At 52.8% G+C, this 27,832-nt stretch overlaps 8 protein-coding genes across 8 annotated transcripts; 4 read left to right on the forward strand and 4 right to left on the reverse strand.

Annotated features, from left to right (window-relative positions):
* Positions 1–44: 44 nt before the first annotated feature.
* On the reverse strand, positions 45–3,344 carry NAG1_1 (Glucosamine-6-phosphate isomerase (Glucosamine-6-phosphate deaminase) (GNPDA) (GlcN6P deaminase)). Its single transcript, XM_062885374.1, has 3 exons — positions 3,008–3,344; positions 1,045–2,925; positions 45–967 (listed from the first exon to the last, which is right to left on the reverse strand). The coding sequence occupies exons 2-3, from the start codon at positions 2,500–2,502 to the stop codon at positions 539–541; spliced, it is 1,887 nt and encodes a 628-aa protein (XP_062748334.1). The 5' UTR covers positions 2,503–2,925; positions 3,008–3,344; the 3' UTR covers positions 45–538.
* QC762_109540 (uncharacterized protein) lies at positions 159–5,658 on the forward strand (the record flags this gene model as incomplete). The annotated part of the gene is made up of 2 exons (XM_062885375.1): positions 159–4,442; positions 4,509–5,658. The coding sequence occupies exons 1-2, from the start codon at positions 4,054–4,056 to the stop codon at positions 5,656–5,658; spliced, it is 1,539 nt and encodes a 512-aa protein (XP_062748335.1). The 5' UTR covers positions 159–4,053.
* A 480-nt stretch (positions 5,659–6,138) lies between these two features.
* Positions 6,139–8,213, forward strand: HEM14 (oxygen-dependent protoporphyrinogen oxidase; the record flags this gene model as incomplete). Its single annotated transcript, XM_062885376.1, has 2 exons — positions 6,139–6,585; positions 6,666–8,213. 2 exons carry the CDS (start codon positions 6,139–6,141, stop codon positions 8,205–8,207), a joined length of 1,989 nt encoding a protein of 662 aa, XP_062748336.1. The 3' UTR covers positions 8,208–8,213.
* Positions 8,214–8,919: 706 nt separating this feature from the next.
* On the reverse strand, positions 8,920–13,800 carry RGR1 (mediator complex subunit). Its single transcript, XM_062885377.1, has 3 exons — positions 12,313–13,800; positions 11,047–12,251; positions 8,920–10,986 (listed from the first exon to the last, which is right to left on the reverse strand). Exons 1-3 carry the CDS (start codon positions 12,979–12,981, stop codon positions 9,456–9,458), a joined length of 3,405 nt encoding a protein of 1,134 aa, XP_062748337.1. The 5' UTR covers positions 12,982–13,800; the 3' UTR covers positions 8,920–9,455.
* A 298-nt stretch (positions 13,801–14,098) lies between these two features.
* On the reverse strand, positions 14,099–16,875 carry ZWF1 (Glucose-6-phosphate 1-dehydrogenase). The gene is made up of 6 exons (XM_062885378.1): positions 16,456–16,875; positions 16,153–16,225; positions 16,063–16,083; positions 15,651–15,995; positions 14,655–15,594; positions 14,099–14,597 (listed from the first exon to the last, which is right to left on the reverse strand). Exons 1-6 carry the CDS (start codon positions 16,479–16,481, stop codon positions 14,479–14,481), a joined length of 1,524 nt encoding a protein of 507 aa, XP_062748338.1. The 5' UTR covers positions 16,482–16,875; the 3' UTR covers positions 14,099–14,478.
* Positions 16,876–17,857: 982 nt separating this feature from the next.
* Positions 17,858–18,124, reverse strand: QC762_109587 (uncharacterized protein; the record flags this gene model as incomplete). Its single annotated transcript, XM_062885379.1, has 2 exons — positions 17,858–17,997; positions 18,055–18,124. The coding sequence occupies 2 exons, from the start codon at positions 18,122–18,124 to the stop codon at positions 17,858–17,860; spliced, it is 210 nt and encodes a 69-aa protein (XP_062748339.1).
* A 722-nt stretch (positions 18,125–18,846) lies between these two features.
* Positions 18,847–20,343, forward strand: RPL33B (60S ribosomal protein L33B). Its single transcript, XM_062885380.1, has 4 exons — positions 18,847–18,998; positions 19,286–19,394; positions 19,453–19,553; positions 19,631–20,343. Exons 1-4 carry the CDS (start codon positions 18,974–18,976, stop codon positions 19,726–19,728), a joined length of 333 nt encoding a protein of 110 aa, XP_062748340.1. The 5' UTR covers positions 18,847–18,973; the 3' UTR covers positions 19,729–20,343.
* A 3,492-nt stretch (positions 20,344–23,835) lies between these two features.
* Positions 23,836–27,736, forward strand: QC762_109600 (uncharacterized protein). Its single transcript, XM_062885381.1, is given in 7 exon segments — positions 23,836–25,098; positions 25,108–25,920; positions 25,978–26,058; positions 26,119–26,238; positions 26,302–26,343; positions 26,403–27,490; positions 27,521–27,736. Coding segments are annotated over 5 exon segments (1,245 nt in total). The 5' UTR covers positions 23,836–25,098; positions 25,108–25,553; the 3' UTR covers positions 27,038–27,490; positions 27,521–27,736.
* The last annotated feature ends 96 nt before the right edge of the window (positions 27,737–27,832 follow it).

The following is a 27,832-nucleotide window of genomic DNA, read 5'->3' on the forward strand; positions in this document are numbered from 1 at the left end:
AGGTAAAGACCAACAGACACAAGCTCTTGGGAGGACCAAAATTGGCGTCAGATGATGATTTTATACTTGTAAACTAGCTGCAGCTATCCAGCTGGGCAAACAAACAGACGATCCCTCGGGGTTGAGCCTGCAAGCTGAACCGTAGTCCGTCTTGGAAGGTTGAGTTGTACTACGCAGAGAAGTCTGAAGGGATCTTATCTTGGACCTTTATTCCACGCCAGTAACAACTAACACCCTCGAAAGACGCAAGGACGCCCCTCGATTTCCGTTCGGCGCAGTCGTTACTTCTTGACACCTTGACAACACGGTTCCCATTTACATAACAATACTCGCAATAGTAAAGTATATACACTACTTCACCGGCCAAGATCATCCCATATGGCCGAGATGGAACTTGCGGAACAATCCCGACTTATACGGATCTGTCCCGACTAACACCACCACCACCACCACCACCACCACAGCACCAACATAGCCAAGCCACAACTCCAACCGCACTAAACTCGAAACTCCCTAGCAGACACACCTCACCTCAGCCTCACATAGCAAACTCACACTCCCACGGCTCACCCTGCACGCAAAACTCCTGCGAAATCGGGCTCGCCCTCACCCCCCTCCTGACCAATCTCTCCCTAAACTCAGTAAGTCTAGGAAAAGCCTCAATCTGGCTCCTGTTCTGCCCGGTATTATCATCAACCCTCCCGGACCAAAGCACCTCCCCCGCCACGCTCGCCCTAGGCCAGACAATACCATCCAGATTCATCGGATCAATCGTCTCACTCCAAACCGCCACCTCCCCCCCAAGCACAAGTTTCGCCTCCTCCTCAGTAAGGTTGGCAGTAGGATCATGAGAGTAAATCAGCCCCCAAGACTTTGTCGGTCCGCACCAGTCATTAAACGGATACCCCGTCTTGAAAGGCAGCCCATTCTCCCAGGTGATCCACTGCCCCCTTCCACAGTCGAGATACTACATCATCATGTCAGCCTTTACCCTACCCCCCCTTTTTTTTTTCTCTCCCTAATCAAAAAGAAAGAAAAACTCACCCAAAAATTATAATTACTATCAATAACCCTATGCCCCATCCCAACCAACTCCTTCACCGCCCCCGCCCCAAGCCAGCTCTGCACCACCGTCCCTTCTCCAAGTGTAACATTCCACTCCAAAGGAATCTCCTCCCACACCACCGGCGTCAGCCCCTTTTCCCTAACCCTCTCATGCTGCTTATCAATGAACTTTTGCAGTAACGGCTGCAAAACCTCCGAACTATTCGACCTAATCCCCTCATCAAGCATAGAATCATTCCTATTCAACTCATCCCCCCCCGTGTGAAAATAAGCCGCGTACCTCTCCACCCTGGGCAAAAGATCATCAAACAACCTCCCCAAAAACTCGTCAACAGCCGTGTTGTTGAGCTTGAACGCCCCGCACGGCGGCTGGGCGCACCACCAGTGATACGGCTGCTCATTATACGCGACAATCAGCTCCGGATGCGACAGCGAGACGGAACCAATATGCCCCGGCATGTCAATCTCGAAATAGACCTCCACCCCGCGGATGGCGCCGTATTTCTGGATTGATTCCACGTCGGAAGGGGAGTAAGTCTCGCTGGGGTGGTGTGCGCCTTTCTCGGAAAGTTCTGGCATTGATGGGATGACAAGAGGCCATGATTGGGAGTCTGTGACGTGGATGTGGAGGCGGTTGAGTTTACTCCAGGCCATGGCGTCGATTGTCCTGAGGATGTCCTCCACTGGGAAAAAATGGCGGGCCGTGTCGAGGAGGATGCCCCGGTGGGGGAACTTGGGGGAGTCGGTTATTGAGACGGGGGCGTAGGGGGTGTACCAGAATGTGCCTGACGAGTGCTGGTAGAAGAGCTGGGAAAAGGTTTCCAGGCCGCGGAGGATGCCGATTGAGGAGACGGCTGTGAGTTTGGCGTGGCCGGATTTGCTTAGGGTCAGGTTGTAGGACTCGTCGACTTCGCCTGCTAGTGGCTTGAAGGCGGAGCGGTCGTCCGAGGCTGTCTGGATGATTTCGAGCGTTTGGAGCCATTCTAATTTGTCGAGGTCGGGTTCGTACTTCGTGTTTGGCTTGTGGAGGATCCAGGGGACAAACTTGCTGTTGAATATCCCGGTGAGGGCTCTGGAGACGCCGGCTTGGACGATTTCCTTGCTGGTGAAGCCGGAGGGTATGTAGCCGTAAGTGTAGGGGATCTGTTGGAAGGCGAGGTTTTCAGTTAATACTTCCTCCTCTTGGCCATCATCATTTACGTCATCCGAGCAGTGAGCAGGGCATTCATGGGGCTGTGGCTCAGAGGAAGGAATGGAAGAGGAAGACCAGCGTACAAATGCACCGTTGTATGTGACTTCAATGTTCTGATTCAGAAACTGGACGCCATCTCCTTTGGTGAATTTTTGAGGGGCAGGCCATACAGCTGCTACAGGGTTGAGGAAGAGGGGGTATAGAAAGCAGAGAGCCGTCACGAGCGACGGCAAACGAGAAAACATGCTGGGTTGTATTTGAGGTGGGAATACCGCAGAGGTCGGGAATATTTGGGGGGAAAAGCAGGAGAAGGTGACCTTGAAGCTGCCTGTGGTGTTTTCAACCCCAAGGCAAACCAAGGGCAGGCGGGTGAAAGCAGGGACAGGGCAGGCCAGGCCAAGGCTGGAGAACAGAGGGAGCAGCAGGCTTTGGATGATGTTTATATAAATCAGAAATGGGCATTCAAGGGCTGGTCTTCCAATTCATGCATTCAATCGGTGTACCGCGAACGGGTATTCTGCCACACAGCCCGCGCCCGGATGGAGCTCCCGCATCCAATCAAGACTTGGTAGCACGGGATGATGGCACGGTGCAGGGCACCACAAGACCGACCCAGGTGTGCCAGTTGGTGTTGCTTCAGGTCTCAGCGGAATTTTGTGGCGTCGATGCTACCTGGTTGTTAGAGTCCAGATGATGAAGAGTTGTGTTGATCCAAATCTTTGAAGCTGCTGTGAGGGGGCGCAACGTTACGTCTAAACCAGGTAGCTGCTCTCTTGTTGGGCAATAGGCCGTGTAAGTGCCGAAGGCCAAGTCTCAGCCGAAGCCACGTTAAGCAGCTTGCATGTGTTTTCCCCAAAGTCGAGATAACTTCAGGAAGAGGAAGAAGAAGATGGCATGTAGAATGTTTGTTTGCGGTACCCTGATTGCCTTGATGTACAGATGCGGGTCCCAACCGAGACCTGCGGGGATCCTGATGACGATGATCACTGCCGGAGGGAGCTCTTCTCTGCCGGCCGAGATAGCTCCCATAGCCTACTTGATCAGTTGCTTACAACTGAACCCTGACAGCTACAGGGGCACAGTTTATGCGCAGGCAGTTGACGGAAGTTGTTCCAGCCCCGTTCTATTTCAAGCAGGTGGTGGTGGCTGGGAAGACAGTGTGTAACTGACAGGAGGTAGAGCTCGTAGAGATGCAGAAACGATAAGATAAGCTCACTGCTGAATAAGCACTACGAGTGAACTGGCACTTGCTCCCACTTTCTTCAATGACGCCATGGTCCGTGCCCTTCTTATTCTTCCTCACTAGCCCAAGTCACGTGAAGGCCGCCACTGCGCAAAACACTCACCAGCCACACAACTTGGAGAACTCATTCAGCCTGGTCGCGCAAGGTTCGGCTCACACAGTTGAATGATATTCGTAAAACTTTCCACCACATCCCCAACCACAAACGAACGCTTCTTCCTGCAGTTCAACTCCCCCGGACCCTCTTATTCATCAGCCGAATAAATCCCCTCCTTCGCAAGCTTCGAAGGTTCTGCCCCGTATCAGTCAGCCCGCGCACCGAGCGGTCGCGTCTCGAAGCTCCGCTGTCTTTCAAAGGACTTCGCCGCTTCTATATCCACAGAGCCCACCCTCGACTTGGGCCCGAACCAACAACAACAAGCGATTTCATCTCTTCGCAACAACGGAACACCCCCGCCAGGGCAACTCTTGTCTTTCTTTGCGACAGCCCGAACCATCGGTCCTTCATCACCGAATTCCTCCTCTGCTAGCCTAACAGCAGCACCACGCGATCATGTCTATCGAAGTCGCGATCGGCACGCCTTTGGCGGATGCCCTTAACATGGCCATCCAGACAAAGATTGCTGAACTTGGATGGGCCGGTCCCGGCAACGAGGGCGCTTCCATGGCCGAGTATTTCGTTCTCATGCTCGCCAACGGCAAGTCAGAAGCCGAGGTTGCCAGCGAGATCTCCGGCGATCTACTAGGCTTGGGTCCTGAGGACCAGAGTGTGCCTGAGTTTTCAAGGTGGTTATTCGAGCAGGTCGCCGCTCTCAACAGCCAACTAGGCGCCCAGTCTGCGCAGCCTGCCACTGGAAACAACGAAATGGACACAGCCGGGGATGACACAATGGAGGGAACTTTTGATCTCAACATGGATACAGATGCGCCTGCCATTAATGCGTATGTTATTGTCCCTCTAACCAGCTCTATAAATGGTTTGGCGACAGTTGCTAACAAAAGAGACAGACCTACCGGGCCAAAAGCAATGCGCGCTGGCGCTCCCCTCCGCGGCGGCCGTGAGAAGCGTATGGTGGGCCACATCAACCGTGCGCTTGATCGATCAGGACAGGATGTTCTCCATCGTGTGCGCGGTCAGTCCGGAAGTGAGCGGATTGGGAGAGGCCCCCCACACGGACCGAGGATGGGAGTTGGGAGACAGCCAAGGACAACAAACGCTCGCGCCACCAATATCGCCGCCGGGTTAGCCAACATGAACGGCATGCCTGGGCCCCCCGGACCTATGGGACCGATGAACGGAATGAATCCCATGAACGGCGCTGGTAGCTTTGTGCCACCCGACCTGTACGCGATAATGGAACAGCAAAACCGCATGCTCCAGCAAATGCAGAATCAGCTCATGTTGCAGCAACAGCAGAATAGCAATGGGCGTGGCAAGCCTTTCGACCGCAACAACCGAGGGAACCAGTTCCGCCGTGGCGGCGGCCACTTCAACGGCCACAACACACACCATCATCATCAACAACAGCAGCAGCAGCAGCAGTCCTCGGAAGGGGCCCAGGACGAGACAGCACAGCAAGGCGAAGACGTTGAGATGGGCGGGGCCAAGCGTGAGGCTCCCAACCCCGAAGAGACAGTATGCCGTTACAACCTGCGGTGCGGCAATAAGGATTGCAAGTTCGCCCATCAGTCTCCGGCAGCACCTCCCAACACCACGGTGGACGTCACGGATACTTGCAGCTTTGGGGTAGCGTGCAAGAACTGGAAGTGCACTGGTCGGCATCCCTCGCCAGCCAGCAAGATGGCACACCAGAGCGAACAAGACTGCAAATTCTTCCCCAACTGCTCCAACCCCCATTGCACCTTCCGCCACCCAGCCTTCCCCGCGTGTCGCAACGGCGGCGAGTGCAAGATTCCAAATTGCAAGTTTACGCACGTCAAGACAGCCTGCAAATTCCACCCCTGCACCAACCGGAACTGCCCCTTCCTGCACGAGGAAGGACAGCGGGGGACTTTCCAGGACAAGGTCTGGACGGCGGACGGGTCAAAAGAACATGTCAGCGATCGCAAGTTTGTGGAGGAGAACAGGCCGGAGGACCTCGTGCTTCCCGGGTCAGAACATCCAGACGATGCTGCTTCTCCAGAGGTGGTAGTCTAAGAGTTTGGGAGAGAGGAGGAAGGGGAGGAATACGGGGTATGGCAGACGGGCAAGAACGGAGGAATACCCCTGGGGAATGTGTGGGTGGGGGGGAAACCTGTTCGTATTGTACTTGTATTATAGGAAACCACACCGGCGTTTAAGGGCAGCATGGTTGGAATCCGTAGAAGAGCGGTTTATACAGGATGTAACATAATGATAGGATTCTGAAGCGGGTAAAACATGGTTTCTTATCGAGTGATTTGCTTAATTCCAGTGAATACCGAAATTTCAATTTGATGTCCCAAAATGACGGAGAGCTCCATTTTTTTTTAAATCCGGTAACCCACACGCCACCTTCCTCACGTATCCGAATGGTGATCTGATGTTCACTTTGAGCATTTCCACCATTGCCGACCACGCCCGCCGATATCTCTCTTGAAAGCTTGCTTCGTCAGGACGCCTGGCATGTGAGATGCAGTCGTCGAGTAACTCATCATCATGCTCGCCACTAGCCAGCGCTGCTTGGCGCGAAGCCAACGCTTGATCACATCCTCTCATCTCTCAAGCTCACTCTGCTCATCATCGCCACCGAGATACAGCCGCCTTTTGTCTACCACCTCGGTCAGGAGACAATCGAACCATGGTGACGTCGATGGGTTGCCGACCATATTCGACAGGCCGCCCGCGTCAGTTGCGGTTCTGGGAGGCGGGCTGACGGGTCTGGCGACTGCGTTTTGGTTGGCGTGGTGGCATCCGCAGATGAAGATCACGATATACGAGGCGAGCAACCGGCTTGGTGGGTGGATCGATTCGGAGGAGGTCAAGGTGAAGGGGCTGACTGGGGAGAAGGGGAGTGTGTGGTTTCAGAGGGGGGCGAGGATGGTCAACCCGCAGCATTCGAAGGGGCCGTTGTATCGGTACGATGATTTGGCGTTTTATCTCCTGGTGCGTAAGAATATCTTTGAGTGGAAGTTGTTTGGGTGGGGATGGGATGGGAAACTGATGATGGAGTGAGTGTGTTGTAGGTTACCCAACTGGGGTTATCTGAGCAGCTCCAGAACGCGCCTGAGACGGAGGTTATGGGAAAGTATATTTACTACCCTGACCATTTGGTTCAGCTCCCGGACAAGTCCATGACCCTGCTGGAAGTATGGCAGACTTTGAGAAAGGAACCGCTTTTCGAGGGGTTGTTTCCGTCGCTCTGGAGCTTTGGGAAGACGAGGTTACGGCAACTTTTTACCAGCACTCTCAAGCCTCCTACACAGGATGCTCACTCCCAGAACGAACTCTCGGTGGGGGAACACTTTACGAAAATGTTTGGACGCCCCGACTTGGTCGAGAATGTCCTTTCGGCGGTCATGCACGGCATCTATGGTGGTGACGTCTGGAAGCTGAGCGTGCAGAGGACGCCGTTTTGGGATGTCCTCAAGGACGGGAGATACCCCCGGTTACCTCCAGCGTACACCTGGCTCGATACCCCAGATGCCGAGCTGCTGAACTGGGTACGGGGAGATGCATGCAGGGAACTGGCCGAGGACCATCTCACCACTTCGGCGCATTGGTTCCCTTCTGGCCTCAACGAGCTGACGGACGCGCTGGTGGAGTTTTTGAAGAAGCGGGGAAATGTCACGATTAGGTTGGGCCATCGGGTTACGTCCATGACATATGCCGCCAAGGCGGACCGTGTCGCTATCAGGACGTCCAAACAGCCGACCCCGATCACGTACGAAAAGGTCATCTCGACGCTCTACGCCAAAACACTCGCGGATATCTGCTCCCCTGGCACCCTCCCCTCGTTGGAGAAATCAACCGCGACTACCATCCGGGTGGTGAACCTGTGGTATCCAGAACCAGGCCTCAACCACCCACACAAGGGCTTTGGATATCTCATCCCGCAATCTGTCCCGTTTCAAGAAAACAGACATTTCATCCTGGGGGTGATGTTCGACTCGGACAGGGAATGGGTTCCGAACCCCCACCGGCCGGGGCAGTACATCAACCGAGGCAAGGACACGATCAGGGGAACGAAACTTACCGTCATGATGGGGGGCCACTACTGGGACCACCTCCCCCCGCATGAAATCCCCGACGAGCAAACTGCCATTAGATACGCGAAGAAAGCTGTGGCGAGACACCTCGGCTTTTCGAGAGCGACGAATGACACTGCTGTTGTCAGCACGAAGCTCTGTAAGGATTGCATCCCTCAGCAGCTTGTCGGTCACCGGGAGCGGATGAAGGCTGCGCATGAGGAGTTGCTGGCGGCGTTTAGGGGACGGGTTGCTGTCGCTGGGGGGTCATATCAGGTGCCGGGGGTGCTGCCGTCTATTAGGGCGGCGCTGGATATTGCTAGGCAGATTAGGGGGAGCTTTCACTGGCAGGATGCGACTAGGGCGGTGGAGATAAAGTCAATTACGGTGGGGGATACGGGGTTGTGGAGGTTTGCGGCGCCGGTGAGGTCGATGGTTAGGGTTGATAAATCGGGGTTTACGGCGTTGAGGGGGCATGATAGGAGGCTGGCGATTATAAGGAGGAAGCGTGCGGAGTCTGAGATGGAGAGGGAGGAGTGAGTGAGTAGGGTGGGTGGTGGTGGTTTCAAAAGAGGAGGGTGGAAAATTAGGTGGGGAGCGAGCGAGGCGCGTGGGAGATAGATAAGGGGGGGTTTGGAAAAATGGGAATGTGTATTGATAGGTTATGGGATAAATATATATAGATTTTGTTAATTTCTTTTGCTCTTGGGATGGTTGTTGGGAAGGTGTCTTGATATGAACAAGGAGGTTGGTTGTGTCAAGATGGGAGAAAAACAAGAGGGAACCATTACGGTGTCCCCTGTTTATGTTACCAGCGCCCCCCTCCCTATCTACCGATTTACTTACCCTTCTTATAATATAGTAAAAGGCCTTAAAAAGATAATTCAAAGGCCTTTGAATTATCTTGTAAAGCCTCTTAACTATCTTGTAAAGCCTCTCAACTATCTTTTAAGGCTTATTACATATACCTTAACACTTAATAACTATCCTTTAAAATACAATTAAATCCTATATTAACGGTTGAGGGGGAAGGCGGAGGGGGCATTGGTTAGATAAACAGGGGCCTCCGTAAAGGTTCTCCCAAAAACAAAGAGAAAAAGGAGCAAAAGGTGAAGATCACTTAAATTACACATGTGTCAATACCCATCACAGCTCAAGCAAAATACCTCCCAGAACTAAATTTCAATCATGGGGGAAAAAATTACCAAGAGACAGACGAGCGTCGAGAAAAAAAAAATACTTTTCTTTTGCCCTCATCTTCACACTCACAACCACACAAACACCGATAAATCTCACATCGCTCATCATCACATAACAACCACACCCATCCCACAGGCATGTATAAAATAAAATCTCCCATAAAAACTCCGCTTTGGTATCATGTTCTAATTTTACCAAACATCATCATCAAACAACATCAACCCTCGCCAATGACCAAACTCATGTTATGAATCTCCTTTATTCATCTTCTCTCTTGATCGCCCCCAATGGCGATGCCATGCCATGCCACACGTTTGCAATGAATGCATATACCTTCCCTCCAAAACTTTCTTCGGGGGTGTCAAAAAAAAAAAAAAAAGTCTTTATAAACACAAAACCAGAACATGCCACCACCCTCAAAAGCATAAAAAGATGTTTGTTCCCGCGGTTTATTCATCTCCGCTTTTTTGCTATGCCCCCCACCCCCAAACCCCCTTAACAGCAACGTACTTGCTTTTTTGCTATTTATCGCTGATGCCAGTTATTTCAAGTCCTAACCCCATCCCAACCTCCCCCGCGTGCCAACATCTAATCCAACACGAGCGCATTGGCCATGCTACTCCCATAACCACCCTGCTGATTATTTCCCCCTTGCCTCCCTTGCTGACCCTGCCCCGACGCTCCCCGGTTCATCATATTCGCCTGTGGAATCACCGGTTGCGGAGGAGGAGGACCACCAGTCATATTCGCCGCCGGCTGCATCTGCTGCTGCTGCCTCTGCTGCATCTGCTGCTGAAACCTCGCCGCCTGCGCCTGCTGGAACTGCTGCTGCGGTGTCGGTTGCGGAGGAGCGCCCTGATGGTGCGGCAGCTGTTGCTGAGGTCCCCCAACAGCAACACCCCTAACAACCTCATCCACCAACCCAACAATCTCCTCCACCCCCCCCTCCAAGCTCGCCGCCGCCCCCGTCGTCAACCCCTTCCACCCGTTCCCCTTTTCGTTCCAAACCTTCTCCACCAGCACCTTCTGAAACTCGTCATTTTGTTCAGGTGGAGGTGGTTTGGAAGAAGAAGAATCCGGGGAATCAACCACCCTCGACAAACTCCACATCAACGTCCCCTGCCTCCTCCTCGGCTTCACTTCCACGTTCACCTTCCTCCCTTGCACCACCCACCGAATCGTCACCCAGTTCAGCCCCCTGTGCAGCACCGTGACCACCACGCCCGGTTGCTCTACACCGCCCAACCTTTCCAGCGCCCGATAGAGCGGTAGACTCAGCACCAGCCAAGACGGTAGATTCTCAAAGTCAGGCGAGTTGGCCATTTCCCTAATGTAGTCAATAACCGGGTAGTGGGGATTGCCCCTTTCGAGATCAACCTTCACCCCCCGTTCTTTTGTCAGGTCGAGGCGGACTCTCCACGGTCGATGTTGTTGTTGTCGGGTATTGTTCGGTGCTTGCTGTTCAGGACTTTCCGTCGGGACGCTATCAGTATAAGTAAACACCACCTCCCTCAGCGTCACACTCTGGTGAACCACCGCCTTCCCAGCCCTCCCAATCGCCTCAACAAGCTCAATCAGTTTATCCAGCGCCTGGATCCGGGACGTAAGCAGCGTTATGACCGTCGCCCCCATCTCCCCCCTCAGCCTCAACGAAAACTGCCCGATATTCGGGTTATAGTTGACGTCATGGTCGACATTCCCCTTCAAAAACTGAAACCTTTTCCGGTTCGTCACTGTGAGTTTCGCCTCGGCGATTATCTTCATCGGGCTATCCGCCTGGACACCCTTGAAGACGATAGGGATGTACTCCTGCGCCCAGCACAGCCCACGACCACCACCCTTGGGGCCTAGCATGTCTGACAACCGGACATACACCGTCGGCATCTTGATCTGCGCAGGAAGACTGTAGTTGACAGCCTCGCGAGTGGTGTGAGCCATGCGCTTACTATGGAGCTCACGGAGATCGGTGATTTGCGCAATCATGCCGGTCGCATAAAGGGTAAGGTTCTCAAAAAACTGATCCGAAAGGCGGAGCTGCTCGGTGGCCATGGGCATCTTGGTGTACATCTTGACCCGGGTGCCGGTTGCGCCTGGCCGTTGTTGTTGTTGGGGGTTAGGACTTTGATCATGTTAGTATAACGCTCGCACTGTCAGAGACGAACGGCCAGGAAAAACTCACATTTCAACCAACCACCACTGGTCCCCGCCAAGGCTCATGCTCATAAAAATGAACCATTGCGGGTTCCAGCCCACCTTCTTCATCCACACCGTCTGGAACGGCTCCCTCGTCGACGGAGAACCAGAGTAGACAATGGATTTCATCTCGTCCATACTGAGCGGCGACCCTCTCCACACCATCCACCGAATGCTCTTAGCCCTGCTCATCAAGGCAGTGGTCGTATAGTGGCAGCGCAACAGCTCCAACAGATTCGCACCCTCCTCGGCCGGGTTCGCAAACGTGTTCAGCCTCCTCTGTACGTCCGCCGCCATCGGTGACTGAGCCTGCAGGGTAAACGCCCCTGTGTAAAGATCCATGCCCACGGTAACATCCTTGTCATCGAGGACCTGCATCCTAAGTGTAAAGTCCCCGGGTGTCTTCCTGGACCCGCACAGCGTAAGCCTCCCCTGCTTATGAGTAAACCGAGGCTTGCTCGCAAGCTTGTTGTACATGGACGACAGCATGTGCTCAATATGCCTCGAGATGACAGCCTCCAAGAGACTATCCATGCTAATATTGTCCACGTCAAAGCTAATGTCAAAGTCCTTGACCTCGACACCGTCACGGAACCAACGAAGGGTGATGTAACTCGGGTGTTTCGGGTCTGGCCTTCCATCCTCGCCTTTACTGCTGTTCACCCCGAGAATAATCCAACTCTTGTTGCCCTTGGAATGAGGACGGTTGGCCCAGTAGTGGACGGCCACAGCACGATTCAGCCGCTCGACTTGCAAGCAGTCAACCCACCTGCCCGCTCGCAATTGCCAAGCCTGACGGGTGAACTCCCCGATTTTGGCGGTCAAGGTAAGGTCGTGAAGGTAGTTGTAAGCGCCCAGCAACCCATCGGTCCCCAAGGCGTTGTTTATTTTCGTTTCGGCAGCCAACCGGGCTTGCTCCGAGAGTGGCGGTGGTGTTGGTTGATAAGTCATTCTCAAATCAATGAACCAGAACTGCTTCTCAAAGTCATCGTCCCCAATCGTCAAGTCAACCTCGAATTCACCCGGGATAGAGAACGTGGCGACACCAGAGTCGATTTTGTAATCGGCAAATGGCGCTGGTATCCTTTCAAATTCTTCAAGGCTGAGTCTGGCGCTCAAGAGGGTGTTGACCTCCTCAATCCAGGCATCCGATTCCTCGGGTGTGATTTCCGGAAGTGGCAGATAGTCAAACTGCAGCAAGGTCATGTTAACATCGCCAGAATACGCTTCATCTCAACATAATAATACTTACGTCAGGCATCCAATGGATTTTCGGGCGGGCAAGAACCTCAAGCGCAGTCTTGAGATCTGGACTCGGAATCTTGGCCCACAACATATCCTGCTTCGTCTTGATCATTTCCCAGATCATCACGCTAAACAACTCGAGCTTGCTCGCCAGATGAGTCCTGATGTCGATGAGCTTCCCAACCTGGTCCGCCTTTTTACTCCATTCCGTCAGAACCAGAGCTTTAACCCATCGTGTGTGCAGATCTTGTATGAAATTGAGAAGCATCCTCTTCTTCTCTAAACTTTCCGGCGAAGTATCCTCCTGTGTGGTGGGGTGGTAGTTGCCGTTTCCATTGGACAGGTTCTGCGGTAATGGCATCGACTCAAGCCGTAAGATCTGGTCTTGAAGGGCCCCGTGCGAATATTGCGCCAGCCGTGAAAGCAGCATGTTGAGCGGTATTATCTCGGCCGTGATGTGCTGGAGCTCGTCCGGTAGTTCCTCCAGCTTCACCTGTGGCCCATTGCCAGCATACCCAGCCTCCATCTCCGAATCGCCAGCAACCCCCTTGCCCTTTTCCGAACGGTGCTCCTGCTTGATATTGTCCCCATTCACGCCGTTCGTCCACCCCTCTCTGTCGTGATTGCTGCGCACGCCATTCTGTGTACCGTTTTCCATCCTGAACGCGCCCGCCATCTTTCGCTGGAGCGGCTCTCTCCCGCACTGCTGTCGGCGGCTGCCGTCAACACACCCCGTCGTCCAAACTGCTCAAATGTCCTCGAAAAGGGCCAGTAAACAGTGTGGGACTTTCGCAATGACGTCTGCCGAATCCGACTGCCTGTAAAGTAATCCTAACAGGCAACACGCGACGTTGAACGCGTAGGTCCGGTAGGCCAGCGGGTAATCGGTCACCTAGGAAGTCGTCACCATGGGGTAAAATGGCAGGTGCCAGTCACTCCAATTTCAGATTTCAATCGCAGTGACCGCGCGCTCGTTGTTGTTCGTGTCGGTCGTTCGTATCATCAAAGGTTCGCCGCACACGGTCGCGGAGCGCATGCGCCAACAACAGCCGACTAAAAGAAGAAAAGCGGTCCGGCAGTAGGGCGAAAATTCATGTACCGGCTGGGGGATTCGTCCTGCGATACGGAGGGGGGGTAAATCTTCGTATGGTCGTGGAAAAATCGTCAATCGGTCGGCTTCACAGAGAAAAGGTCGAAGGAGAAAGGAAAGGACTAGGTTGTTGCTCGTCGCTATGAGGGACCGCCCTTGCTCAAAAGCAAAAGGCAGCCGAAAGCCAAAACGCCAAAAGAATCGGATGCTCGATGCGACAGGCGTACTCAGGGCAGCGGACGCGCAGAAGCCGGGTCGTTATCGACGTGGAAAGATCGACGGAACAATGTGCTCCTGGACGTCGTTGAGGTGCGAACTGCTTCTGTTGCGCAGTCGCGGTCGTCGGGTGCCGAGTTTCGTGGTGATGGGGCAGTTTCAATGTTCCAGTTCAAAGAGAGTTGCAGCTGGGGTTGAGGCTGGTTCGCTCTGAGCCGGCTGGGTGCCGTTTTTGCCTAAGATCCAGGGCATCCACTGTTTTCACCCCCACTTATTGTGCATGTTTTCAAGCCACCGGTATTGTTCAGGTAAACCGCCGGTAATTTCCACACATTTACATGTATCCGTAATCAGCTTTTAATCGACGTCAGCTAACCTACCTATAGAGAACTAAGTATTGCTGGTTATATATATTCACTTCTTAAATCAATGGTTGACGCATCAGAGTTAAATTGGAACAATATTTTCATAATAATAACACAGACTTCGTTATTTAAGCCATTCCTCTCTTCCCACGAATGTTGGCTGGCTACCTATACCTGATCATCAAGAACACAAACAACCTTGCCCAGCCCGTATGAAGGGGAAAAAAAAGACGGTTCCTCTGGTGTCATTCGTCGTTGTCCCTGTTCCCGCCCATTCCGGCTCGGCTTCCTGCCCTGAAAAGTCTAACCGAGACGTTTCTTTCCCATACAAAAACACCGGTCGTTTCTAATAACTGATATCCCCATTTGCTAAAAAATTGTCGCCATCAAGTTCGAGATGCGCTCAACTGTGTTGAAAGCCAGAGTTTAACGGGTGCTCAACCGTACTGTAGCAGAAACCTCGCCCCAGAAACAAAACGCCATGCAGTATGTGACAAGCTACTCACAACTTGTTTCCAGGTCCCAGAGCCGACGTGGTCGGCCACTGGTACCCAGCAGCGTCGCTGAACTTGTATCCGTACGACGATGTGAAGTCGTCGAGAACGGCAGGGCCACGCGAGCCTGAACATCACCAATTAGTATCTGAACTCAGTCATGCTGTCTATCGTCTCAACGTACCATATGGGTATTCCATGGGGATGATCTCCTTGTTATCGTCCAGGTAGTGGAGGAGTGGAGTAAAGATGCGCCAGCTGGCGTCGAGCTCGTCGTCACGAACAAAGTTGGAGTGGTCACCCTTCAAGCAGTCCAGGATAAGCGACTCGTAGGCCTCGGGGATCTTGAGATCCGAGAAACGTCTGCGGTAGGTAAGATCCAACTCGGTGACAACCGTCTGCATGGTCAGACCGGGGAGCTTTGAGTTCATCTTGATGTAGACACTCTCGTTCGGTTGAATGCGCATAACCAATTCGTTGCGTGGAATGTCCTTGAAGATGCCCGAGGTAACATCCTTGAACTGAACACGAATCTCGGTCTTTTGCTCATTAAGCGCCTTGCCCGCCTTCATGATGAACGGTACGCCATCCCACCTCTCGTTCTTGATGTAGGCAACGAGCGCGCAGAATGTTGGGCAGCGCGAATCCTTGGGCACTGTGTCATCCTCCTTGTACGAGGGCTTGCTGCCGTCCAGCGACTTGCCATACTGTCCAATGATGACGTTCTTGGGCTCGATGGCGGGAATGGCGCGGAGTACCCGCACCTTCTCATCTCTGATATCCTCGGACGAAAAGGAGATGGGTCTTTCCATGGCGAGGAGTGTAAGGACCTGAAGAAGATGGTTCTGCATAACGTCACGGATGATGCCAAACTCGTCAAAGTAACCGCCGCGGCCTTCGGTGCCGAATGGCTCCTTGAAGGTGATCTGGACATTGTCGATGTGGTGCCTGTTCCAGGTGGCACCGAGGAACGAGTTACCAAATCGAAGGATGAGAATGTTCTTGACCATTTCTTTGCCCAAGTAGTGGTCGATACGGAAGAGCTCTTCCTCCTTCCAGTCGGGCTCCAGAGACTTTTGCAGTTCCCGGGAGCTGGCAAGGTCCTTGCCGAATGGCTTCTCGACCTAGTTGTCAGGTTGGTTAGCAAGGTGTTGAGCTAGCTGAATTGGAGTCAACCCACAATGACACGGGCAACGCCCCTTGATGGGTAGCAGCACTTCTTCAAATGTTGCGACACGATGGTGAAAACACTGGGAGGCAGGGCCATGTAGAAGAGTCTGTTGGCCTCCTTTTTGTCGGACTCGAGCTTCTCGAGGTGCTGGTTGAGCTGTTGGAAGGACTCGTCACGGTCATATTGACCAGAGACATATGAGCAGATGTTGAGGAACTCCTCCAGCTGCTGTTCCGTATCCTTCGTGGGAGTTTTTATGTATGTCTTGATTCGGCGGATGTATTCGTCATGGTCCATCTTTGTCCGGGCATATCCGACGATCTTGATGTCCTTGGGCAGGAACTGGTTCCGGTACTATCGCGGGGGTCGAAGTTTAGTAATCTAATCTCAAGGCCCTCGGGAGAGGACTTTGCTAACTTACGAGGCCGAAAAGCGCTGGATACTGTGATGACAAAGTTAGCTCAACGGCTCTGGCACACACTCTAGAATTTCCTCTCTCTATGACACATACAGTCTTCTTCTTTGCGAGATCGCCGGACGCGCCAAGGACAACGATGACAGTGTTCTCCTTGAGCTCGACGGCCCTGTTCGGATCGTTAGCATAATGTCTATGCGCTCTCCCTCCTGTGACTGTTTCCGCCAGAAACTGGCCCAATCTCGTATGCTGCCATCGCCGTCTTGGGGCAAACCACCACAGAATGCAGTCACCGTCGAGATCGCAAGCGCGCAAGGCTCGAACAAAGCTATCCTGGTCGTCCTGAGCTCCACAGGAAGCAGAGCGATGATTCAATGGCGGGGTCCGGGACGGACTTACCCAGCAGTGTGCAGGTCAGCGGCCATCTTGTCGGTTGGTTCTGTCCAGCAGGGTCTTGTGTTCAAAAGGCAGGGAAACGGAGCTGAGGGGATTTCAGGGAAGCCGGCAGCAAAGAGGACAGAAAGTTTTTTTTGTTGACAGGAGGAGGGATGGGAAAACTAATCGGAGTCCGACCAAGTTTCGGGGATAATGGTATTTCTACCGCCCTGGGAGAGAGGGGGGTTGAGTGATGCGCAGACTGGAGCTAGAGCGCAGGGCACCTTGACGAGGGGGGAGCTTACTCAGGGTCCCCGCAGGCCTTTACGTACTTGGTTGCCCCGGGCCTTGAAGGGGGAGCTTGGACTGGGTCCGTGTTAGGACCCCTAACATGACATATCGTCATAACAATCGAGGAGTCCGGATGGCAGAAACAGTCAGCTGCTTGCAGGCCTACATGAAATATCTACGTGCCTCGGGACACCCCCGAAACGGGGCATCGCAAAGTGAAGTTTTGCGCGGTTGCCGCTCCCAGGAGAGTCACCCCCTCTGGCAAGGCATACCTGGCGAGCGGTGTGGGAAAGACCATGAGCAGAGTTGGGTCGGTCTGATTCCCGGCCACAAAGCTTTGATTCTCAGATACACTAACACTAACCGGTCCCGGCGCTTTGGAAGCTTGCGTCTTGCAAAGGCAGTGACCCAGAATCCCCAACGCGGTAATACACACCCTTTTCCCAAATTCTGAGGCCGGCGAGGTACGGCACATGCCACGCCTATCTCAACCAACTAGACGGGACGCTGCAAAAGAGCGGGCAAGCATAAAGCAGAGGGCAATTCCATGTTGACGAGATGCAGTTATGTCTGCCCTGAGATTCAGTTGCACAATATGTAGCATCAGTGTTTTGGCGGATGAAGGTAAGGTAGGGCTGCTCGTGGAGGGGCACCGCTTGCGACTTGTTGAGCTAGGTGGGGTATCCGAATCTTGTCGAGCTCCCCCCTGGCTCGATTTGAGCTCTGGCCACATCAAAGGGGGGGCCGCCCTCAACCCCCCCCCTCGTCACCCTCCTCCGCCTCCACGCCGCCTACATGTTGTCCGCTACCCACTTCTGTAGGCGAAGGAAATAACGCAGTCACAGTGGAGGACGCTGGCCTCGCCAAAGGCCGAGCTGCCAGTCAAATAAAACAGGCAAAAATGGCACGTTGTGGTGCGGAGGTCCCGGAATAGTTTTGTTGGTCAAGGGTTCGCTCGCCGGCAGAATGCGTCAAGTTTGACTCCCCCCACGTTGACACTTGCTAGCTCCGGTGAGCAAGCACCGAGAGACCAAAGAGAAAATCGATTCCATAATAAAAAGTCCCCACCCGGGAGAAGCTTCTTCACATCTGGTGACAAGTATATCCTCTCTTGTCAAGTCCGCGGACCAGAGAATTATCCAAAGTCTCTGGACACAACTGACGCACTTCTCCGCGGGGTTGAGGGTCTCCGGAGCCGATGCTCAGAGTCCGTGGTGGTCTCAGGAGTTCGGACATCCCACATCTGCAACCAATCCTTGGTCGGGCGGGCCAAGACTGACAATTTGGATGTTTTGGCCACTTCAGAATATCGAAAAGAATGGCCAAGCATACCTCCGACTTCCGGGCCGGCTTCGCATGCCGTGATGCTGGTGGAGTGCTTCCTAAAAAGAGTCTTGAGCATCTTCCCTGTACGGCTTATATTACCCGCCCGCCCTGCAACCGCTTATTTCCCTCAGAAATGCTTATCAGATCTTGAGAACGCGGCTTTGATTTTCAGCTTGAATTCTCGGACATCTCTTGTCATGTTTCGAGCCAGATGGTCGGCAGAGAGGTCGTGTTCGGAGTGGGGGGTATGTTGAATGCTGTTCACAGCTGGTTGGTTGTTCTGAAGGTTGGATACAAACCATGCCCATGAGAGGGAAATAATGACTCTAACAGGCGACTGGGGCCGACCAAATTGTCTGATTCGAGATTACAAAGCTGAAGCCGCGCTGAACCGAGAAGCTCAAGAGGGTGACGTACGGGGGCTAGCAGCGGCACGAGGATTGTCAGAGGTCGGGTGCTGTTATCTGATGAATCATCACTTCAGGTCCTCCTCGGTCGTCGGTCGTCGGTTGCAGGAAGTCCACAGCCGTTGTGCTCATCGCAGATTTTCTCTTGGCATCGAGCCAACTGGACAGGGATCAGGGGGAGACAGCACTGACAATTTTTGCGATTGCATCACTCGTGGCTGAGGACCCACCAGCCACACCTCGCTGAGTGCAAGGGCCAGGCGGGAGTGCCCCGCAGAACTTCAGAGGTCGCTCCTGCCTGCCGAACTCGGCGCCACAGATAATCCGCCCCGCTAAACTGGCCCAAGCCCTACCAAATCCCACCATGCGAATTTTCGAATTCATTTGGCGTGCCGAAGGTAAGTGCAGAGCCACATTCACGTCGCCAAACGCCGGACCTCTAATCAGCACGACATTTTGCTGATTGCCCTTGACCGTGGCAAGGAAGAATCTCAGAGGGAAATCACCAAGCCATCAAAATGCCTACCGAAGCTGGTCATAGACGTGAGTCTGCCCGAGTATCTGCAGCAACAACAGCAGCGACATCGTCAACGCGAAATCTGGGCACCTTCATGGCCGCCGTCACGACAAAGTTGGCGATGGTCGCTGCTGGATTGCCAATCGAGTGAAAGACCATGGGCTAACATGTCTGATCTAGTATATGTCAAGTGAGTGAAACCCCACCGGCAATTCGACCCGCTGCGAATCGAACCGAACACCACGACGCAACATTGCGATTCAGAATTTCGAAATGCCCGATTCGACTCGATAAGAAGCGCGAGACTGACCAGATTCCTTCCATAGGGGTCGCCACCTGAGCTACCAACGCTCCAGGCACGCCGTCCACTCCAAGACCTCTCTCATCAAGATTGAGGGCGTTGACGACACAAACGCTGCCAAGTAGGTTGCGAATCGACTTTGGGGACTACAGAAGGACATGAGTTAACAATGGGCACAGCTTCTACCTTGGCAAGAAGGTTGCGTATGTCTACCGTGGTCAGAAGGAGGTTCGCGGCACCAAGATCCGCGTTATCTGGGGCAAGGTCACCAGACCACATGGTACGATATATCGGGAGCTCTCTTCGCAGCGGCTTTCTCTTGGAAAGTGTCTCTTTGTGCTGACACTCTTGATGCAGGCAACTCCGGCGTCGTCCGCGCCAAGTTCCAGACCCCTCTCCCCGCTAAGTCTTTCGGCGCCTCGGTTCGCATCATGCTCTACCCCTCCACCATCTAAATAGAGATGGGGGAGAATGGGCTGGGCAGGAGTTGGTCGGTAACGGGTGGTTCATGATTTCGGTGCATATGGAATTAGACAGGGACTTGACGAAATCAACAACGGACGGCCTTGCTTTCTAGCATTAAAATCAGGGCAATCGCAAAAAATGACAAATGCCATTTGAGGATCCGCAACATCTGGGGTGCAAAGGGATTTCAGTGCTTTGGGTGCGTTGCGGGATGGGACACAAAATCGGCAGTTCAGGGGCGGCACTTGACAAGAGTCTTGCCTTGTCAAAAATACAACATTAATGGCCAGCCTGGGGCTGAGAAGAATCAACAGGTCTTTCCAGACGACGACAATTGTGGCTTGGATGCTCGGTTGGTTGTGAGCTGGGAATGGGGGGGGCTATTCTTGCCCGGGATCTGGCCACGAGGTTGTGTTTTTATTTTTTTGGGAAGGGCCTTGGGTCAGACAGCAGTTATCAGAACCACTCAGTCTTCCATTTTCTCAATTCGTTCTCAATATGGATTCTTGATTCTTGTGTGTTGTGGCATGTTGCTAACCAGTGTTGGACAGAGCTTATCCAAGGGACAGAGCTTATCCAAGGGGCAGAACTCATCCAAGGGGTAGAACCCATCCAGATTTCACCTGTGTGCAGTATGGTCGTCGCCCTACCCATCATCATCCAAGATGTTGATTAGACCAGCTTCCAGAAACGCCCATCATTAGTAACAAGATTGCCAGCCGTCAGCCTACTACCAACAACCCATATCTCAACTACCGTATCTCAAATCCCATATCTCAAACAGCCCATACCTCAACAGCCCATATCCTACAAATTCCGCATCCACAACCTCACAACCCCCATATACCATTCCCGGCGGAATTTTGCAATCAATCTTATATCCTTGCCTAGGTCTCCCCCATCTCACCTGACCACAACGAAACTCGCAGGCAGGTTGCTGGTCTTTGAGGCTTGTTGCTCACATGTTGCAGACTCTTTTGTTTCTCCCACCAGCGCCAGCGTTGGTGGAGTGAGGAGGGTCTTCTGGGCTTCTTCTTTTCTTATTTACAGGGGGACAATATCATTTCATTTAGGTAGGTACCTAGGCTGACTTGATGATTGATGTATACTGACAGTCCTGTCATATATATATATTCATACATACATGGTGTTGCAATATCAACTCTCTTCTCTCTGTCCGCTTCAATACTAACTCTTGTTAGCTGGCGAGGGGGATATGTTTTGAAAATGCCACAGGCCGTTTTTACGTCCGTTCTTCCTGTGAGATTGGGTTGAGGTACAAGGGCGGGGCAAGGCGGTGGAGGCGTGGTGCAACGGGTGGTTTTGTTGTGGGAGGGGAGGGTAGGGGAGGGTAGGTGGGTGTTTGTGTTGCGGTGGGATGAGGCTCTGATGGTTGTTATTGTTGAGGTGGTCGAGTTCCTACCTACCTAGGTGTTTATGCGGAATATTGTGCATGCTGTCTGGGGCAGGCTGGTGGGCAGTGAAATGAGGCAGTGCTGTTCTGTGATTCTTCAGTGAGAAAAGAGGTGGCAAAGAGAACAAGATGTGAAGGGTCAGTCAAAGTTGATCAATCATATCGCTTTTTTTCGTTCGTGCTGGAATGTACCTACCTATCCCTGTGCTACACAGTTCATCTCAACGTGAAGTGGTTACAGCGCCTAATATCAGGGTGGACTTGAGGAAACGAAACACAGGTACAGCAGGTGGGTGGGCTGAGAGGTAAAGGTTTTTTATTCCCCGATCTCACCTTTCTTTCAGCATCTCTGTTTGTTTGTTTGCGTTTAGGTTGGTGTTTTTTGTCATTTGGTCTGATGCTGGTTCTCGGTCGAAATGGAGATTCAGATCTTGTGTCATTTACCCCCTCCCCCTCCCCTTGTGTCTATGTCTCTGTGTCGTCGAGAGTCAAAAAGTCCAAAGTGTCACTTTGGAACATGCGACAGGTGGTCTCGTCTCAAAGCAAGACGACATCGGCCTTTCTCAGCCCACCCATGGAAGCTGAGATGGAAGACGACAGACCCTTTGTGTTACTTGCTTGATATGAGCAGCGCCACGGGCGCCTCATTTGTTTTGGATCAGTTCCCGAACAGCTGGGATGTGATCGACAATCAGGCTGGCTAGCTTCGGCAGATAGGTTTCTCAACAGTCGGCCGGGGTTCACGGCCCTGGTCACGGTCACGGACCTGGGGTTCATCATGGGTGTGGCTTGCTTGAGATGATGCGTCTGAGACTAGGGTTAGACACTGAGAGGGGGGTTGACGAAAGACGAAAGCAGAGGTGTCTCGGTTTACGATAACGACATTTTGGTCTTCTCGAACGATTTATGAGATGGCCGGGCCGAGATGGAGGGTGATGGCGGCATGTGTGCGGCCGGGGATGCAGCCAGGAGCACATAATACGGCGCCACGACGCCACAGTGAGAGATGTAAAAGTCCAAGTAGCTGACTTTATATCTTCAGTTTCTCCAGCTTTTTTTTGTTGGGGGGTTTCGCTGAAGCCTTATGTCCATGCTGGAGAGTAAAACTTGACTTGAAAAAACACCAGCGGGCTGGAACAATATCCAGCGTGCCGGCCTTGCGGTTAAGCTCTCTGCATCAAGCCCACCCACGCCATCCCGCTAGTTCCCGGGCCTGGGGTTCCCACGTTGCCAAACAACTGGATACGCATTGGTCGTCCCCATTCGATCGAAGACAACCACGTTCTCGTGTTGATCCGACTGGGGAAGAGTGGGGTCATGATTGACAGATTGACAGGAGCTAGAAGCAAGATCATCGCCCTGTGAAGCCTGCTTCTTGTGCTTCCATCCTCTCAGGGCCTGGTTGGTTCGATCGACTCTGGGAAACGACGTGTATGATAACTTGTCTCAAAAAGACTAGGAAAAACCTGCTTTCTGGGAAAAAGGCTCAAGTCAAGGAAACATATTGCTACTTTACCCCTTTTCTTTACGTACCAAGAAACTAAATGGGTACACCGGAAATTTGAAAGGTTGGAAAGAGGCAAAAGGTGGTGATATATGCGGGCGGTGTTTTGTTGTGACTTGATGTCCGGCTCCGTGCCGGACTTTATGGTTATTCTGGCCCACCGTTGTTGACTTTGTTGTTGTTGCCTTTGAAAACCTTGGTTACGTGTAAAGCGTGTACTACCTACCTTTATGCAGCGATAAGGCAATGAGTAGGGAGGGAGGGTGGCTTCACAACCAGAAAACCTGAAGCTGCAATGCTACCCTCTCCCGCCCCCCCGCCGTTGAAAGATGGCTCTTGTATCCACGAGTCGGGTAGTTTGGTATGGTGCCGAAGTTGAAAAGGGATAAGCCCAATCCTTTTCCAGAAATGCGTACCAACTTAGATCGGGATTCGAGTGTGCCAACACAACAGTTGTGGCGTGGACGTTGGAATATATATCTTGGCTGGCCATGAATCAGTCGTTTACCCCTCATGTTGAAGATCGAACGTCATCGTCATAATCCTGTCAGCGCTCCATCCAACATCCAGGAGAAAACTCTCGGCTCGGGATGCTCGTCCGGGCGCACGCTCTAGGCTGGCAGCATCTCCCTTTTCGCGCCGCAGGAAACAAGAGGGAGCTAGTTGTGCTGACACCACAGCGGTGGCTACCTCGTCGAGGACCTGCAGCTTGAACCTGTCGTGCAGTTCTGGTCCGTACCGTGTCGGACGGATTCTAAATTTCTGTGGGACGCAGGGTACCCTAAGATAGCTCCCGTCCACCGTCCACAACCGTCCAAAATGCCCAACTTGCAGCTGGCTCTCCCAAAAGTTGAAACTTCCGAGGGATGATCACCAACTCAGGATTTGCACATTGATACAATGCCAAGGGCTGTATATAACGCTGGCATTTCTCACATGTCGAATTCTGCATCTGAGCCGCATGAGTGGGTTCGGTGGGATGGCAATCGTATTGTAGCATAGGTATCGGATATCCATTCAAGGAAAAAAGGGGCACATCCCACGCTGTCGCTCGGTAACACGGGCGCCGTGTGTTCCTCTCTGGCTGGCCGCGTAGTTGTCTGAGGCGCAGCGAGTCCGTATTCTTTCCCCCATGGCGCCTGGAACGGGATGGGGTGAATAGCGGCCAGTCGTTGCCAGTCTGGAGATTGTGAGCGATGGCCGGCGATTGAGCTGTTGCAATTGAGTTGGAGATGATCTGTGACAGCACGACGCGCGGGGTTTGGGAGCGGATCATCCGGGTGACACACGAGTCTCCTGGTGTTCAGTGGATTGCGACGGTGAAAAACGGGGTTGAAATGGTGAGCTTGCAGAATGCAGACAGCAACCGCAAGCGGCAAATCATAAGCTGGAAGAGACCCGAGAGAAACACCATTGCCCGCCCTTCCACGCGGCCATCCTCAGGTGCTTCTGGGGTCGAACTGCATTCGGAATTCAGCGAATCCATTCTTAAAGATATGGCCCTTCCCGCCACGCGATTTTCATCCCTCCTTTCACATTATTTGGAAACCTTTGGGCAACCAGTCCAGGTTCTTATACCGTGGACTCCGTATTTACTTTCAAACCAGGCCGTTTCATCCAAACACTCGTTTGTGCCTCCCGTCTTTTAGCATTGAGCATTGAACCGTTCGACTTCTCCGTCTCTCTCTCGTTGTCCGATATCTGTCCGATAGTCCATATCGATATCTCAGCAAAACGAGTTCAGCCTCCTCAATTGCTCTTTTGCCCCGTCTAAGTTCACAAACCCTAGGACGGCCCAGCAAGAACAGGCTTGGCACGAGCCACCTGGCACCTGAATCGGTACATTTTGCGCGTCAACGACTCCTGCATCGGTTTAGCGCCGATTCTTGTTGCTGCACTGTTCGACGCATGCAAGTCGAAAACTGGCACTGAAAGTGTCTAGTGCATTCTCCAAGGCTCGTATTTCAGCAGTTGTCCATTTGTCACCCACCCAGTCTCACGCGTCGAAAAGACTTGTCCAAAAAAAAAGATATACATAAAAGAAGAGAAGCCACAACGCACGTGGAACAATCACGAAGCGGCCCCCTGTTGCTTTTTTTTTTCTTTGAGAAGACAGAGCCAGAGCCACGCGAAGATCAAGCGCCATCCCAGTCTCTCTTGGATTGACGTCAGTCAGTGGAGCCCAGTGTCAAAACGCCATCCGCTCCGCTGTCACCTCTCGGCACCTAGCGCCATTTACTCCACCAAGAGAGCTCTTTCTGGGACCAAGGCCAGCAGCACAGCCCGATCGATTTTTCCCATTTGCTGCAAGAGGTCACCTACAATTGGCAGGCGGGAGTCGGGTTGTTATCTTTGGAGTCGATTCATAAAAAGGGTGGCAGGGTCGTCAGAAGTTCCAATAGTTGTTTGCCCTTACGCTTGGATATCCGGCCTTATCACTACTCCGTACAGTACCACTTACTTCCATTACTTTACCGCCCGCAACGCTACGCTACGCTGCCCACGCATTTCTCTACTATTCCTTGTCAGACCGCCTGGCTGTTTGCTCCGTGAGGTTGGATTTGTTTGGACACCAGCATCCCACGCACAACACGGTTCCTTGATTTCAGCAGGAACCTGCGACAGGTTTTTCGTGGGTCCGTCTCTCGGAAAAGCTCCTGCACAATCAGGCACCCCAGTCCCACGGCCCACTTCGGCGCGACAGGATCCATCAACATCACCAGAGCTACGCCTGCCCCCAGCATCTTTTTGTCGTCCTTGACCTTGCGAACTGCGATCACGACCCTGTCACCTTGCGGGCCCGCTGCAGATCCTTCTCATTTCCCATCTTCTTTCCTCATCAGCACGTACCACAGCGAAGCAATAAAGTTATCGCACCCCCCGCAGCGCCCGACAAGATGGCGACCGCAACATCCCAGAACAGGAACCTCCCCCCTGCGCCTGCTTATCAGTACCCTCAGGCCCCGCCGCAACAGCAGCAGCAACAGTATCCACAGTACCAGCAGTCATATCAGCAGTCTTACCAGCAGCGCCAGCAGCATCCTTCCCAACAACAACAACATCCGCTTCATTCGACTCAGCAGCGCCCTGCGAACCCAACCAGGAAATCTAGAAGCTTCAGTCTCAGGTCGGACAAATCCCAGGGTTCTAGCAGCAATCAGAAAGCCGACAAGGTCGACTTGCACGAGACCCCAGCCGAGAAGGAAGCCAAAAGACTTCACAGCAAAGCCGATCCCACCCTCGCAATGCAAGAGGCGGAACCTGGTATGTTTTGGTGTCTCCCTTGAGATGAGGAACTTTTAAACTGACAGACTCATGTAGCACAGGTTGCCGCAAACGAAGCATCGTCGCTCGCGCCTTTGAGGAGCATTCAACACAAGGATCTCTATGGCAACCCAATCGGTATGAGGCGCAAACGTGGGGAATTGTGACACAAAGTACTAACCATAATTTCTGGCGCAGCCGAACCTGACCGCTCTAATCCCACCAGAAGCCGCTGGGAACGACCATTAGACACGATTCGGAGTTTCGAGGCAGCAATTGATGGCGGATACAGCAACAGGAAGTCCATGATCCGGCCCGGTATGCACCCTGCACCCTTGGACATCTCGAGTGGCGGGATACTGACTAACGCATGCAATGCAGACCCGGATGCCAGAGCCAACCGACGAGCTAGCTATTATGGCAGTAAGTAATGCAATGCCGTGTAGGATTGATTTGCATGAGGCTGACATGTGGACTCTCAGATGGCAATGGTGGTAGATTCTCGCACGACAGCTACTACGGCAGCCGGCCGCCATCCATGATGTACCATGATCGTGTCGGTGGGAGCCAACAGGACCTCAGACAACATCACTACGACCAAGGGTACAGCGGTCACCCGGCAGCTGGACGGCAAAGGTGGAACCGAATGCAGTCCGACCCGCACGGTAACAGGCCGGGTCCCAATGAATATGTGCTCCCCAGCAACCATCGGTCCTATGAGACAGTTACAACGGCGTCAGGGAGTGGTACGTCAGGAGAGCCAGCCGGGTATCAGACGGACCCAACAAGCAGCGATAATAGCTCCATCGAGCGGGTTCAGTCGGCGCCGAAGAGGAAACCAGCACCGCAACAACAGCAGATGAACGACTACGGCATTGGGTTCAGCAACAACTCGGTGTACCCGCCACCATCGTTTGCAGTGGGAGCTCAAAGCAGCAGTTCAAGCTCGGGAGATTTGCCCAACTTTCAGCAACAGGCACCCCCTCCAGCGGTTCCTCAGAAGGGTTCGACGTTGAGGAAAACCACGACTGCGTCGCCACCTCAGGTGCAGGATAGACCCTCGCCACCGGAGAAGAGGAAGAGTTGGTTTTCGAGGAGGTTTAGCAAGAACAACTAAGAGGGGTCGACATTTTTGACGATTGCTTTTTCCGATGATATTTCGACAGTTTGTTTAAGTTGCCGCCGCCGATAATGTCGAGTTTTTTGATACCCGATGGTTCTTCTCACTCTCGCCTTTTAAAAAAACGTCTGGTATGGATGTGGGGCTTTGGTGGGGGTTTGCTACCGTTCAGATGTTTTTGTTGCATGGGGGCGTTGCGTTTTGTCAGGCTGTTGTGGACAGGCATATTGGCAGAGAGGAGAAAAATAAGGAGATTGGACATTTAGAAGATGTAGGATGTTCGACTAGTTGCGGATGGTTTGGCGTCTTGTCGTTTTTCTCAGCGAAATACTCGACTGGAGGTGGTTTTCTAGGACGGGATTGTGATTTTGATGATGAATGGGTTGGTTTGTGTTGAAGTACACGTATACGCACACGGTTGGGACGGGAAAGGGAAGGGAAAGGGAAAGGGAAAGGGAAAGGGAAAGGGAAAGGGAAGGGGAAGCACGTTAGGAAATGGGAATTACTACTACTGCTGCACAAGGGTTTTTTTCTGTCGAGTCCTTTGTTCTGATTTGGTACATGAAAGAAAGAAAAATAATGAGAGGGATTCTTTTTTTGGTTTTTAACATTTTGGTGTGTTCTTGCTGGTGTTTTCTTGTGTGTGTGTGTGTGGGTGTGATTTGGGGGGTTGAGAGATGAGATATGGTTGGATATATATGCTGGAAAGCGCAAGGAAAGGGGGAGGGGGACTATTATGATCCAGTAGTAATGGTGAATTGAGGTGGTAAGACTCTCGGCAGAGATGGCTTT

The sequence above is a fragment of the Podospora pseudocomata genome (assembly GCF_035222375.1).
Source record: "Podospora pseudocomata strain CBS 415.72m chromosome 1 map unlocalized CBS415.72m_1, whole genome shotgun sequence".
Taxonomy (NCBI): Eukaryota; Fungi; Ascomycota; class Sordariomycetes; order Sordariales; family Podosporaceae; genus Podospora; species Podospora pseudocomata.

Coding starts and splice junctions, on each gene's coding strand:
- RPL33B (XM_062885380.1), top strand. CDS start 18,974: ATGCCTACCGAAGCTGGTCATAGAC. Junction 18,999..19,285: donor TACCGAAGCTGGTCATAGAC/GTGAGTCTGCCC, acceptor GAGACTGACCAG/ATTCCTTCCATAGGGGTCGC. Junction 19,554..19,630: donor CAAGGTCACCAGACCACATG/GTACGATATATC, acceptor CTCTTGATGCAG/GCAACTCCGGCGTCGTCCGC.
- RGR1 (XM_062885377.1), bottom strand. CDS start 12,981: ATGGCGGGCGCGTTCAGGATGGAAAACGGTACACAGAATGGCGTGCGC. Junction 12,252..12,312: donor AAATCCATTGGATGCCTGAC/GTAAGTATTATT, acceptor ACCTTGCTGCAG/TTTGACTATCTGCCACTTCC. Junction 10,987..11,046: donor CAGTGGTGGTTGGTTGAAAT/GTGAGTTTTTCC, acceptor ACATGATCAAAG/TCCTAACCCCCAACAACAAC.
- NAG1_1 (XM_062885374.1), bottom strand. CDS start 2,502: ATGTTTTCTCGTTTGCCGTCGCTCGTGACGGCTCTCTGCTTTCTATAC. Junction 968..1,044: donor ATAGTAATTATAATTTTTGG/GTGAGTTTTTCT, acceptor ATGATGATGTAG/TATCTCGACTGTGGAAGGGG.
- ZWF1 (XM_062885378.1), bottom strand. CDS start 16,481: ATGGCCGCTGACCTGCACACTGCTGG. Junction 15,996..16,062: donor ATCCAGCGCTTTTCGGCCTC/GTAAGTTAGCAA, acceptor CCCCCGCGATAG/TACCGGAACCAGTTCCTGCC. Junction 14,598..14,654: donor CCCCATGGAATACCCATATG/GTACGTTGAGAC, acceptor GGTGATGTTCAG/GCTCGCGTGGCCCTGCCGTT.